The sequence below is a fragment of the Oncorhynchus gorbuscha genome, linkage group LG22, assembly GCF_021184085.1.
Source record: "Oncorhynchus gorbuscha isolate QuinsamMale2020 ecotype Even-year linkage group LG22, OgorEven_v1.0, whole genome shotgun sequence".
Classification (NCBI taxonomy): Eukaryota; Metazoa; Chordata; class Actinopteri; order Salmoniformes; family Salmonidae; genus Oncorhynchus; species Oncorhynchus gorbuscha.
In genome coordinates, this window is record NC_060194.1 from 37,240,825 (window position 1) to 37,256,210 (window position 15,386).

The 15,386-nt window shown below is 42.3% G+C and overlaps 1 protein-coding gene across 1 annotated transcript in view; it reads left to right on the forward strand.

Moving 5' to 3' along the window:
• The first annotated feature begins 5,321 nt into the window (after positions 1 to 5,321).
• onecut3b (one cut homeobox 3b) overlaps positions 5,322 to 15,386 on the forward strand; it is a 22,689-nt gene continuing 12,624 nt past the window's right edge. Inside the window, exon 1 of the mRNA XM_046322572.1 lies at positions 5,322 to 6,387. Within this exon, the coding sequence (XP_046178528.1) occupies positions 5,322 to 6,387 (1,066 nt within the window). The remainder of the gene's footprint in view (positions 6,388 to 15,386) is intronic.

Genomic DNA, 15,386 nt, shown 5'->3' on the forward strand with positions numbered 1-15,386 from the left:
GTTCAGAAGTGCCGGTTCAGAAGTGGCGGTTCAGAAGTGGCGGTTCAGAAGTGGCGGTTCAGAGATGTGAAGCCTCTCTTCTCATCTACCCCGGATCTCTAATTGGATCACACCCACATACAGTCCATATCGTACTCATGCTATTTTCTAATACGGTCATTTGCTGAAAATTAGATAAAAGAATGGTGAAAATAGACAAAAGGACGGTGATGATGATGGTGATGGTGGTGATGGTGGTGATGAGGAGGATGACTTTATTCTTGACAATGGCTAAGGTCTATTTTTGTTGTTGTTATAAATAATACCAAATTTAATTTTTGTTTTTATGATATTGATGTATTTTACTGATATATTGATTACAATTATTATATAATGTATATGTTACTATTTGCAACAACTTTAAGAAAGCTCTAATGTACTAAGTATTATAATTATTTTACAAAAACTTCCATGTTTAGACTACTTCATTTTATGTACTTATTACAACACGAAAAGCCATTTTGATACTCCTGAAATATCAAATTCAAAGCCGTTTGAACAAACCATTCGCTAAAAAACGTTCAACTTTGTCGAGTTGGTTTATTGGGATAAGTAGCCCATCGAAGAACGTTTTTTCGTTAGTTATGTAAACGGTACAGGCCTCTTCTTACATTCACATATATATGTCAACGAATACTGAGACCTCTTTTGTTTTAAGAGCTGTATACCCATTTTAACCGGAAGTGGGGGCTAAATATTTCAATGAAAGTTTGATAAACAATTAGCCTGTGGGTTACATAAAAAGCATCAATTACATCAAACCAAATAAACAAATTTAATGAATTGAGTATTTTGAATAACTAACCAAAAATGATCTTGTCAATTAAATTGTCACACAGCCTATCTTAGCCTATAGCAAAGAACACTGCATTGTTTAAAGGTATACAACATATATATATATTTTTCAACGAATATAGCAACTTCAAATTAATCATTAGTTGTTTACCTAAAACAGATACATTTAATAACCTTTGGATTTCTATTCACTGGATATTGATTACCAATCGTATCGATAGGAGCAAGACACAGGCCACCCTTTTCATTATTCTGCCCACAATCAGTCAGCCGTCGCACTCCAAGAGCAATCCTCTGTTTTGATGAAAAGCATGAACAGTAGCCTTACCATGTGAAAGTCAGTTTATTATACTTCAAACGACTTTATTGTTTATTTATTGTGTTATAAATATAATGTGTGAGAGTCAATATCTCCATGTCATGTGGATGTAGGCCTATTTGAATTGATCAAAAGAAATCGAGCAAACAACAGTAAACAGCTATAGACACATGTATTTTTTTCTTCTTAAAAATGAACAGAAAATTGATTTCATAGATGAGGGATAATTTGCAGTTTTTAGGAAATAACCATGACGAAGATTGAGAAGTATGTAGAGTGGTCAATAAATCAAATGACCAAATCAATTCTTAAACTTGGTCAAATAATTAAGTACCAGTACTACCCAGAAGAAGGAACATTTTTGTGTTCCAAAAAATAACGTTTATTCAGTCTTCTTTATTAACAACTTGACTCTCCTATTACAAAACTTAGAAAAGAGAAACCTCAAATCATGCTTCAAATTCATATTATTCATATTATTTTGTTAACAATACAACTTTTTTACCTTTCAAAATAACAGGTTGGTTCTTGTGTGTGTTTTTTTTTAAAGCAATGTGATATTCTAAAAGCAGTATGTTATTCGCTCAAGACTAAAAATATACAGTAACACAAAGTATACTAAATATATTATACTAAAGCTGAAAAAACTTGAATCGGAAGATCTTTATAAATAAGGCTGCCTGTCATAATATTCTTCAAAGGGAATTCAAATATTTTGTTCACTTCCAAACATGTATGCATTGCCTTCTATCAACAGCTATAACTCAGATGCTCGCAAAGGTGATGTGTCATTTTCCTGAAACAAAATATTGTTTAGTTCCATCGTACCAGCCCAGACAACACTGACAACAGTTGCACGCAAAACTCACAGTTAGGGCATCTGATGTCGTGATCTCTGGAAATATTCGGTCACCCGATACCTGTTTTTGATATCCAAGTGGGTGCGCTGTTCAATTAGTAATTACTTTGTCCAAATATTTCGTTACACTTTTGTACATAAACGTGAAGTGTTTCTAACCTATTTATTTGATAAAATGAACACGAGGCCTGTTGATTTACTGTTCAATTTAAACTTTATTTTAACCAATTAAATCAAAGACTAAATATATTTTCAAAATAAGGTCAATGGTCACTAGAGAGACTGAAGTGTGCAGCCAATCAAAACCGACATAATTCATGAACAGGATTCTTAAACACTATTCCTTATTGTCATCAGAGTAGTTGCATCCTATAGGCGTATCATTCCTCAAAGAAATCTGCACATTTAAGAAAAGTGACTTGTACCGTAGCCATATGCATTTTGAGATTTGATTCATTTGTAGGTCTACAATTTATCTTGGTGGACATGCAATAAACATATCCTCTCAAAACATCACTGAACTGGTACAGAAAACCGGGCCAGAAAACAATTACTCCCATAAACATATCCTCTCAAAACATCACTGAACTGGTACAGAAAACCGGGCCAGAAAACAATTACTCCCATAAACATATCCTCTCAAAACATCACTGAACTGGTACAGAAAACCGGGCCAGAAAACAACTACTCCAAAAGTGCAAACGAGCCTGGTCCTAGTAACAGGTTTGTGGTTTAAAGCTGACTTACAACTTCCACAAAGGACACACACACACAGACGGAGAGCTGAGTGTGTGCGACTTGGGTCAGACGGCCAGTATCTAACATCCATCACTATAGCGCCTCAGAGCCAATACCCAGGGTGAAGAGACGCTGCGCATGCCGAGCTAACCGACTCTCTGGCGCTCCAACGGTCATTCATTTCCGATAGCGGCTGGTGGGCATCGATAGAGGGAGAGTAGGCTAACCCAGGGAGACATGTTCACACGCTGTGTGCTTTTTAGAGGTTACAACAGTGTGACCAGTGAAACCTTTAGTAGGCTACCCATTTTATTCAATAGTGTTAGGCCTATAGGCCTGGGCCTCAATGTCTATTGGCCTGGTAAAGGGAATACCTAGTCAGTTGAACAACTGAATGCATTCAATCGAAATGTGTCTTCCTCATTTAACCCAACCCCTCTGAAAAGAGGAGTGCTGGGACCTGCCATAATCTACGTCCACGTCATCATGCCTTGCTCAAGGGCAGAACGGCAGATATGTTACACTTTTCCAGCTCCGGGATTCGAACCAGCGACCTTTCAGTTACTGGCCCAACGCTTTTAACCACTACCTGCCGCCTATTTACCTAGAAGTTGTGCTTTCAAGTGCGTTGGAAATGGAAATGACATAATATTTACATAATAACTTTGTTGTTTCTCGAAACAACTACTGTACTGAATTATCTTAGTGCTGTTATTACACCATACATGTGTTAATCATAAAAATACCATCTGTGAAATAAAGTTAATAAATAAAATTAATTGTTATATTATAGCAAATTATTCATATTATTATTATTAGGCCTAGTAAATAGTAGTAGCTTATTAGTAGTATTATTAGGCCAAGTATTATTATTATTATTATTATTATATGCATTAGGTTATTGTCCAATCTGTCCTGAAAAAGTTAATAAGATGGAATCTCATGGTCACCAGTAAAGTTTTTAAAAAATATCTGAAAATAATATAAACATGCCTGTAGTGCGAGATCAGAGCATTTTAGAAGAAAGAACGTGGTTATTACGTCTACACGTTCACACGTCCATGCTGTTTTTTGGGCCAAACAAATTGCTCTACTTACCAGCCGAGTGAAATTCAGCACGCTGGACCTCAGAACTTCAGAACGCTGGACCTCAGAACTTCCGAACGCTGGACCTCACTGGACCTCAGAACTTCAGAACACTGGACCTCACTGGACCTCAGAACACTGGACCTTAGAACTTGAGCACGCTAGACCTCAGATCTTCAGAACGCTGGACCTCAGAACTTCAGAACACTGGACCTCAGAACTTCAGCACGCTGGACCTCAGAACTTCAGAACGCTGGACCTCAGAACTTCAGAAGGCTGGACCTCAGAAGTTCAGCACGCTGGACCTCAGAACTTCAGAACTGGTTGGAGTTTAGAATTAAACGCTTCAGAACAGGATATGGTTTGCCCTTTTTTCTCAACATCATCATGCACGGCGTTAGGATTCTATCTGTGTGACCTCTCCACCCCCCCCAGCAGGGTCAGGCCACATCATTCATCTCTGTCAATCAATACATTGATCAGGTTTATCACTAAGCGCATAAATGCCAAACCATTCACTCCGTGGGAAAACAACGTTTATCTGTAGAAGGGACACTTGTGCAGAGTGAATCAAATCAAATTGTGCGCATACTGTGATGAAGTATACTCGGAGAGATAGATTAGAGTTTGTTACTTTTAAAAACATTTGGCTTTTACATTTAAATCTCTCAAGCACGCGCGCACGCGCGCACACACACACACACACGCACACACACACACACACACACACACACACACACGCACACGCACACGCACACGCACACACACACACACACACACACACACACACACACACACACACACACACACACACACACACACACACACACACACACACACACACACACACACACACACACACACACACACACACACACACACACACACACACACAGGTGCATGACATGACGCCACAGACGTCTGTTCAACATATATTCCATTCCATATTGGTTCAACGTATATTCATTGAAATTACGTGGAAACAACGTTTATTCAACCAGTGTGTGGCCAGTGTATACTCTTCACACATATACAGTGTGTTCTGTCTGTGAATCCCACACGAAAATAATGCGCGTAACCGCCCCCGTTTTAAATACACAGGGGCGCGCCCACATACATCTTGATACCCGGCTCAGCCAATTTTCAGTGGAAGTGTTGTTGGACAAGGGATGAGATATAGCCAACGAGCTATAACACAGGACAACAACACAGCCAAACGTGGACGAGGACTTTACGCGATATTTACCTACCTTGGAACAAGATCATTTATTTACAAAAACCATGTTGGATTGACTGGAGAAAAACTCTAATCAATGGATTGGTTTTGAGATCGTTTGGTAATATTATCACTTCAGGAGTCTGATTGAGGGAGAGTGAGCGCGCGCCTCTGTCTGTGTGTGTGAGTCTGAGTGAAAGGACCGAGAAGGAGCGGGAGAGAGAGGGAGGGGAGGGAGGTGGGATCAGGAAAGATATATTCTTTCAGTGATGGAACTCACAATGGAAAACCTTGGAAACCTCCACGGCGTCTCGCACTCACAGGCCGGGGAACTGATGAGCTCCACGCACGCCCGGCAGTCCTCCGCCCCTTCACACCGGAACCTGGTTTCTCACGCACACGGCCGGTCGGCCATGGTGTCTAGTATGGCCGCGATCCTGGATGGTACCGGGGACTACCGGACAGACCCCTCGGCGCTCTCTGGCCACCTCCACCCGGCTATGAGCATGTGTGAGTCCGGGATGAGCCTGAGCAACACCTACACCACCCTGACCCCTCTCCAGCACCTACCTCCCATATCCACGGTCTCCGACAAGTTCCACCACCCACACCCACACTCCCACCACCACGCAGCCGCCCACCAGCGACTCTCCGCGGGGAACGTCAGCGGGAGCTTTACGTTGATGAGGGATGACCACCGTGGGCTGGCGTCTATGGGAAATTTGTACGGCCACTACCCTAAAGATATGTCCGGCATGGTCCATGGGTCCCTCTCCCCTTTGTCCAACAGTCTCGGCTCTTTGCACAACTCCCAGCAGACGCTCTCAGCCTACGGTCCAAGTGCTCACCTTACTAATGATGCCAAGATGCTCTCTCCCGTGACAGGCTTCGAGTCCCACGCCGCAATGCTGTCCCGGAGCGAGGAGCACCTTGCCAGGGGGTTAGGCGGCCATGGGCATGGCATGATGTCCAACCTCAACGGGATGCACCATCCGCACAGCCACCTTCACTCCCAGGTGAATGGGGCAGCGATGCTGGCCGAGCGAGAGAGGCACGGGGCTGGGTCCGGCCAGGGAGGAGTGTCGGGAGGGCAGGCGGAGGAGATCAACACGAAAGAGGTGGCTCAACGGATAACGGCAGAGCTGAAGCGTTACTCAATTCCCCAGGCTATTTTCGCCCAGAGGATCCTATGTCGGTCCCAAGGAACCCTTTCGGATCTCCTGCGGAACCCCAAGCCGTGGAGTAAACTCAAGTCAGGCCGGGAGACGTTTAGGAGAATGTGGAAGTGGCTCCAGGAGCCCGAGTTTCAGCGGATGTCTGCCCTTCGGTTGGCGGGTAAGATGCTTCTGGTCTCACGGCCTTTCTCGTGTGGGCTGCTTATTGAACAGCCGATCGTAACTATTGACGTTTTACGCATAAAAGCGTAGTTTGTTCACTCTTTTGTCAAACCCTCTCTATTTAATGTTGCGATAAATAACTAGCTGTATAGGCTACTACAATGAACCTGATATGCTATATATAACTGATTTTAGGCTAAAGACATCCAGCGTTGTAAGAAAAATCACAGTAAAACGACCGTTATAGACGTCAGACAAAACCACAACTTCCAAACGATTCAGCACCACAGTCAGTGCAAAACGGGTGCGACAAAAATGAGACCAAGTACGTCTTAAACTTCAGAGCAGACTTTGTGAGAGAATCTTTCTCTCTTTTTAAATCGCCGTTTTTGTTGTTGTTGAGAGACACAGTATCTGCGGTACAGTGCAAGTGATTGCATGATATCCCTGTCAGCATTTGTTGGTGTGACACGTTCCAAGAGAAACTGCATGCACACTGTTACATCTCAGCCCAACGTTAACAGGGGTTTTATCGGCTACCTATGCAGCCTGATATAACCACTGAGAGGACCTGGACATTTCATAGTCATGTAAGGCTAATATGAGGCTCTGGTGTATTATGGGGATATGTGTGCTCTGTTACGCGCCAGGCCGGATGTGTTTGTGTGTAATAATAAATTGCATTTGTAGAGCACTTGACATTTACAGACAGACATCACAACGTTATTTACATTGTGTGCTTTAATAATAGGGGACAACTATTGGTCGAGAATTAAAAGATAGCTAGTGGCCTAGAACTATACAATACGCACAATAATAAGGGAGGCGACAGAGACTGAAAACATAAAAATTGGTGTCTAAAGCATGTCGTCCTGTCCATCGTGGTTCTCTCGAGTGAATCCCACATGTTCCAAACATGTCACCCACACAGTCACTCCCTCTCATTGGTCCCGCTAAACTCGTCGCAGGTTGGTATTTATTGTCCTTAGTATTGTTCTGGAGGCAGCTCTGCAGAGAGCTTACTTGCTGGCACGCTGGCATAGCCACAAAGTCATACAAACTGAGTTTAAACCTAACCGTAACCCTAACCTTAACCACACTGCTAACCCTAATGTTTAACCATAACCTTCAATTAAGACCAAAAATAACATTTTTGTTTTCATGAATTTTTACGATATAGCAGCTGGCCCATCTGAGCGGATATCGCTCAGTTCTGCCTCCAGGGCAAGATTCCTGACAATACATGTCAACCTACAAACTAGTCGCGCAGAAGGAGAGCGTGTCAGAGGGGCGCGTGACCTCTGGCTGCACGGTCAATAAGCGAGTTCCCACTCTCCCCTTTTAAATGTGGCACATGGATCAATATTCGAATCCAGACCTGAAATACAGCTAACCACATGGCCGCGCCGGGTTTTCATTTAGGCAGCTTTTGTAGTTTAAGGTCTAAAATTAGACTAGATAGGCCTATGGGCTGTCCCGTCTGTCTACCACTGGCTTCCTCCTGCTTTGGTGACGCAGGCGTTTAGTTGCCTGGTCGAATACCGAATACTGACTCTTATCACGGGTTACCTGCCTGTTAAGTTTATTTCGAAATTTAAAATGCTGTCGAGCCTATCCCTTGGCCATAGAAAAACATTTACTATAAAATACAAACTATTTTCGTGTAAAGGAATTTTCTTGCCACGGACACATTTTCACCACAGTAGGTCCTAAGTGACCAAATAAAGGCCACAAAGACCTTCATCATGTTTTAATGATCGTTTTTCTCTATGCGGTTGATTTGTTTGATTCATTTTATCACGTTTATGTTTTACATTTCATTCGTTGTCCAGTCAATAATTTCAAAACAAGACATTGTCCAGTCAATAATTGTCCAGTCAATAATTTCAAAACAAGACATTTTAAGACATTTTACATTTACATTTACATTTAAGTCATTTAGCAGACGCTCTTATCCAGAGCGACTTACAAATTTTAATTATGATTGTACAAGAAAAAATATAATAAACCGAAATGAAAAACTTATAGTTAGAGTTGTTTTTCTAATTGGTTATTACATTTCTGAGAAAATGTATAGTTTTACTGTAAAACAGGAGGGATATTTTCAGACAATTTCAGACAAAACCATGTTGTGCCCAATCATGTTTGTACCATGTTTTGTGCTGCTACCATGTTGTGCTCCTGCCATGTTGTGTTGCTAGAATGTTGTGTTGTCATGTGTTGCTGCCATGCTATGTTGTTGTCTTAGGTCTCTCTTTATGTAGTGTTGTGGTGTCTCTCTTGTCGTGATGTGTGTTTTGTCCTATATATACAGTGGGGCAAAAAAGTATTTAGTCAGCCACCAATTGTGCAAGTTCTCCCACTTAAAAAGATGAGAGAGGCCTGTAATTTTCATCATAGGTACACTTCAACTATGACAGACAAAATGAGAAAAAAAATCCAGAAAATCACAATGTAGAATTTTTAATGAATTTATTTGCAAATTATGGTGGAAAATAAGTATTTGGTCACCTACAAACAAGCAAGATTTCTGGCTCTCACAGACCTGTAACTTCTTCTTAAAGAGGCTCCTCTGTCCTCCACTCGTTACCTGTATTAGTGGCACCTGTTTGAACTTGTTATCAGTATAATAGACATCTGTCCACAACCTCAAACAGTCACACTCCAAACTCCACTATGGCCAAGACCAAAGAGCTGTCAAAGGACAGCAGAAACAAAATTGTAGACCTGCACCAGGCTGGGAAGACTGAATCTGCAATAGGTAAGCAGCTTGGTTTGAAGAACCTGTGGGAGCAATTATTAGGAAATGGAAGACATACAAGACCACTGATAATCTCCCTCGATCTGGGGCTCCACGCAAGATCTCACCCTGTGGGGTCAAAATGATCACAAGAACGGTCAGCAAAAATTCTAGAACCACACGGGGGACCTAGTGAATGACCTGCAGAGAGCTGGGACCAAAGTAAGAAAGCCTACCATCAGTAACACACTACGCCGCAAGGGACTCAAATCCTGCAGTGCCAGACGTGTCCCCCTGCTTAAGCCAGTACATGTCCAGGCCCGTCTGAAGTTTGCTAGAGAGCATTTGGATGATCCAGAAGAAGATTGGGAGACTGTCATATGCTCAGATTAAACCAAAATATAACTTTTTTGGTAAAAACTCAACTCGTCGTGTTTGGAGGACAAAGAATGCTGAGTTGCATCCAAAGAACACCATACCTACTGTGAAGCATGGGGGTGGAAACATCATGCTTTGGGGCTGTTTTTCTGCCAAGGGACCAGGACGACTGATCCGTGTAAAGGAAAGAATGAATGGGTCCATGTATCGTGAGAGTTTGAGTGAAAACCTCCTTCCATCAGCAAGGGCATTGAAGATGAAATGTGGCTGTGTCTTTCAGCATGACAATGATCCCAAACACACCGCCCGGGCAACGAAGGAGTGGCTTCGTAAGAAGCATGTCAAGGTCCTGGAGTGGCCCAGCCAGTCTCCAGATCTCAACCCCATAGAAAATCTTTGTAGGGAGTTGAAAGTCTGTGTTGCCAAGCAACAGCCCCAAAACATCACTGCTCTAGAAGAGATCTGCATGGAGGAATGGGCCAAAATACCAGCAACAGTGTGTGAAAACCTTGTGAAGACTTTGTGAAAACGTTTGACCTCTGTCATTGCCAACAAAGGGTATATAACAAAGTAGTGAGATAGACTTTTGTTATTGACCAAATACTTATTTTCCACCATAATTTGCAAATAAATTCATTAAAAATCCTACAATGTGATTTTCTGGATTTTTTTCTCTCTTATTTTGTCTGTCATAGTTGAAGTGTACCTATGATGAAAATGACAGGCCTCTCTCATGTTTTTAAGTGGGAGTACTTACACAATTGGTGGCAAACTAAATACTTTTTTGCCCCACTGTATATATACATTATATATATTTTTGTTAAATTCCCAGTCCCCGTCCCCCGCAGGATGCCTTTTTGCCTTTTGGTAGGCCTTCATTGTAAATAAGAATTTGTTCTTAACTGACTTGCCTTGTTATATAAAGGTTCCGTCCCCTAATCATGGTGAAAATATTCTCACTCTGTATAATAGCTGAATATTCCATTGCCATATAATTTCTTTTCATATGCTTTAATAGTTTAATTTACTCATAAACAAACTGTAGAAACAACTACAAAGCTTATATGTGATCCCATTACATGCATGTCTTTTCTCCATTCTAATCTGTCAAAAGGAAGATCCCTCTGAACACGGTGTAGTGGTGTGCATTCTCTTGTGATTAGTGCCCAGAGGGGTTGATTTTAGTACCCCTCCCACAACTTTCAATTAAATCATATACATCTGAATGGCTGATGAGTTATTGACTCATGATAAGTGTGTGTGTGTGTGTTTGTGTGTGTGTTTGTGTGTCAGCAAGCATGTGTTGAGTTGAAATGCTGATCGCACCAAATCACAACCAAGTTTCCTGTGTGTATGTGTTCAAGAGTAGCCTGGTCCCAATCCTCCTATCTCATCGTCATACGATGCATATTTGGCAAGGCATTGAACCAACACAAAACAAGGAGTTGGTCAAATCACAAACAGACGGGATCAGCAGGCTAGTTCAAGGGTCCATAAGGACACAGACTGTTGAAGCTGCTAGCAGGTTGTTGGAGATGGTGTTCTTGTAGTACATCGTTTTCACAGGTGCTACAGTCAATACCACTGATTCCTCTGCACTGTCACACGGTCTACTCTACAGGTCAGACAGTGCAACAGTTGTTTGACGTTGTACCGCTACAGAACGGATACTGGTGCAACCTTTCCTGATAGGAATCTAAAAAAAAGACAATGAAAAAGCCAGATAGTTAGGTAGATAGATATATATAGTTGAAGTCAGAAGTTTACAAACACTTAGGTTGGAGTCATTAAAACGTGTTTTTCAACCTCTCCACAAATTTCTTGTTAACAAACTACAGTTTTGGCAAGTTGGTTAGGACATCTACCTTGTGCATGACACAAGTCATTTTCCCAACAATTGTTTACAGACAGATTATTTCACTTATAATTCACTGTATCATTTTCCAATTCCAGTGGGTCAGAAGTTTACACACACTAAGTTGACTGTGCCTTTAAACAGCTTGGAAAATTCCAGAAAATGATGTCATTGCTTTAGAAGCTTCTGATAGGCTAATTGACATAATTTGAGTCAATTGGAGGTGTACCTGTGGATGTATTTCAAGGCCTACCTTCAAACTCAGTGCCTCTTTGCTTGACATCATGGGAAAATCAAAAGAAATCAGCAAAAAAATTGTAGACCTCCACAAGTCTGGTTCCTCCTTGGGAGCAATTTCCAAACACCTGAAGGTACCATGTTCATCTGTATAAACAATAGTACGCAAGTATGAACACCATGGGACCACGCAGCTGTCATACCACTCAGGAAGGAGACGCGTTCTGTCTCCTAGAGATGGACGTACTTTGGTGTGAAAAGTGCAAATCAATCCCAGAACAACTGCAAAGGACTTCGTAAAGATGCTGGAGGAAACAGGTACAAAAGTATCTGTATCCACAGTTAAACGAGTCCTATATCGACACAACCTGAAAGGCCGCTCAGCAAGGAAGAAGCCCATGCTCCAAAACCGCCATACAAATGGCAGACTATGGTTTGCAACTGCACATGGGGACAAAGATCATACTTTTTGGAGAAATGTCCTCTGTTCTGATGAAACAAAAATAGAACTGTTTGGCCATAATGACCATCGTTATGTTTGGAGGAAAAAGTGGGAGGCTTGTAAGCCAAAGAACACCATCCCAACTGTGAAGCACGGGGGTGGCAGCATCATGTTGTGGTGGTGCTTTGTTGCACATCACAAAATAGATGGCAATATAAGGCAGGAAAATTATGTGGATATATTGAAGAAACATCTCAAGACATCAGTCAGGAAGTTAGAGCTTGGATCTTCCAAATGGACAATGACCCCAAGCATATTTCCAAAGTTGTGGCAAAATTGCTTAAGGACAACAAAGTCAAGGTATTGTAGTGGCCATCACAAAGACCTGACCTCAATCCTATAGAAGATTGTGGGCAGAACTGAAAAAGCGTGTGCGAGCAAAGAGGCCTACAAACCTGACTCAGTTACACCAGCTTTGTCAGGAGGAATGGGCCAAAATTCACCCAACTTATTGTGTGAAGCTTGTGGAAGGCTACCTGAAACGTTTTACCCAAGTTACACAATTTAAAGGCAATGCTACCAAACACTAATTGAGTGTATGTAAACTTCTGACCCACTGGGAATGTGATGAAATAAATTAAAGCTGAAATAAATTATTCTCTACTATTATTCTGACAATTCAAATTCTTAAAATTAAGTGGTGATCCTGACTGACCTAACACAGGGAATTTTAACTAGGATTAAGTGTCAGGAATTGTGAAAAACTGAGTTTAAATGTATTTGGCTAAGGTGTATGTAAACTTTCGATTTCCACCGTAGGAAGGTAGGTAGGTAGGTAGATAGATAGATAGATATATAGATATATAGATGTAGCCGTATAGCTGTGCTAGTGATTGTCATTAATAGTGTAGCTCTGTCCTTTCTCTGTTTGCCTGGCTTTGCACATAGGAAATCAATAAAGCTGCTTCCCATTCCCAACCCCCTCTCTCTCTCTCTCTCTCTCTCTCTGTCTGTCTGTCTGTCTGTCTGTCTGTCTGTCTGTCTGTCTGTCTGTCTGTCTGTCTGTCTGTCTGTCTGTCTGTCTGTCTGTCTGTCTGTCTGTCTGTCTGTCTGTCTGTCTGTCTGTCTGTCTGTCTGTCTGTCTGTCTGTCTGTCTGTCTGTCTGTCTGTCTGTCTGTCTGTCTGTCTGTCTGTCTGTCTGTCTGTCTGTCTGTCTGTCTGTCTCTCTCTCTCTCTCTCTCTCTGTCTGCCTTTCTCTCTCTCTCTCTCTCTCTCTCTCTCTCTCTCTCTCTCTCTCTCTCTCTCTCTCTCTCTCTCTCTCTGTCTGCCTTTCTCTCTCTCTCTCTCTCTCTCTCTCTCTCTCTCTCTCTCTCTCTCTCTCTCTCTCTCTCTCTCTCTCTCTCATTTTGTCTCTGCCATCTTCTCTGCAATTCATCACAAAAACATGACCTATCATCCATTATGACTGCCACTAGAACCGGACAGGCTGCTTCAGTGGTCTGGAAACCCACACACTGCAGGAAACAGAGTTGAGGGATAAAGCTCGAGGACTGGAAACCCAAACACTGTAGGAAACAGAGTTGAGGGATATAGCTCGAGGACGGGAAACCCAAACACTGTAGGAAACAGAGTTGAGGGATAAAGCTCAAGGACTGGAAACCCAAACACTGCAGGAAACAGAGTTGAGGGATAAAGCTCGAGGACTGGAAACCCAAACACTGTAGGAAACAGAGTTGAGGGATAAAGCTCGAGGACTGGAAACCCAAACACTGTAGGAAACAGAGTTGAGGGTTGAAGCTCGAGGACTGGAAACCCAAACACTGTAGGAAACAGAGTTGAGGGATAAAGCTCGGGGACTGGAAACCCAAACACTGTAGGAAACAGAGTTGAGGGATAAAGCTCGAGGACTGGAAACCCAAACACTGTAGGAAACAGAGTTGAGGGATAAAGCTCAAGGACTGGAAACCCAAACACTGCAGGAAACAGAGTTGAGGGATAAAGCTCGAGGACTGGAAACCCAAACACTGTAGGAAACAGAGTTGAGGGATAAAGCTCGAGGACTGGAAACCCAAACACTGCAGGAAACAGAGTTGAGGGATAAAGCTCGAGGACTGGAAACCCAAACACGGTAGGAAACAGAGTTGAGGGATAAAGCTCGAGGACTGGAAACCCAAACACTGTAGGAAACAGAGTTGAGGGATAAAGCTCGAGGACTGGAAACCCAAACACTGCAGGAAACAGAGTTGAGGGATAAAGCTCGAGGACTGGAAACCCAAACACTGCAGGAAACAGAGTTGAGGGATAAAGCTCGAGGACTGGAAACCCAAACACTGCAGGAAACAGAGTTGAGGGTTGAAGCTCGAGGACTGGAAACCCAAACACTGGAGGAAACAGAGTTGAGGGATAAAGCTCAAGGACTGGAAACCCAAACACTGTAGGAAACAGAGTTGAGGGATAAAGCTCGAGGACTGGAAACTCAAACACTGCAGGAAACAGAGTTGAGGGTTGAAGCTCGAGGATAGAAGGAAATCCATCTGCTATAATGTGATAAATATGAGGAGGAAAAGCTGCAAATCTATTGTGTTATTTTAGTGTAAGAGCTGTTTGAAAAGACCACTTGAAATTTCAGTCTGTTTTGGTGGGATGGAGTGTTGGCCTGCCTGGTGATATCACCAGGCAAAAAATTAGTTACCAGACCAATAAGAAAGAGAGTTCCAAACCTCTCTGCCAATCACAGCTAGTTTTCAGTTTTCCTCTCCTCACAAAGACCACTCCCAGCATGTCCTAGCAAAAATATTGCTTTGCTAAGAAGCATTTTCTTCTTCTTTTTGACAATTTTAATTTTAAACCCAGAAATGATTTGATATTGATATAAAAATGTCTGCATTGGACCATTAAGTTGTCCTTTGTGGCTCAGTTGGTAGAGCATGGCGCTTGTAACCCCAGGGTAGTGGGTTTGATTATTCCCTGGACCACCCATATGTTAAACATATGCAGCATGACTGTTGCTTTGGATAAAAGCGACAGCTAATTAACATATTATTAAGCCAGGATTTGGTCTATGGTGTATAGCAGTTGTCTTTGTGGTTGATTCTTTCTCTGCGACTGTGTCAGTTGGTGTTCACCAGGGTGTTAGAGAGCTACAAAGTAGGCATGCTTTCGCTCCAGCCCAGGACTAACATATGTGATTCAGCTATACCACCTGAGCTGTGTGAGGTCCATGGCGTGAGGTGGGGAGCTGTCCTTGTTCCTGATCATTCAGACTGTGATTCTGAATGGACAGCTGGTCCCAGGTGTGTCACTCGTGATAGTGGAGGTAGAACTGGGACAGAGCGAACAATCTGA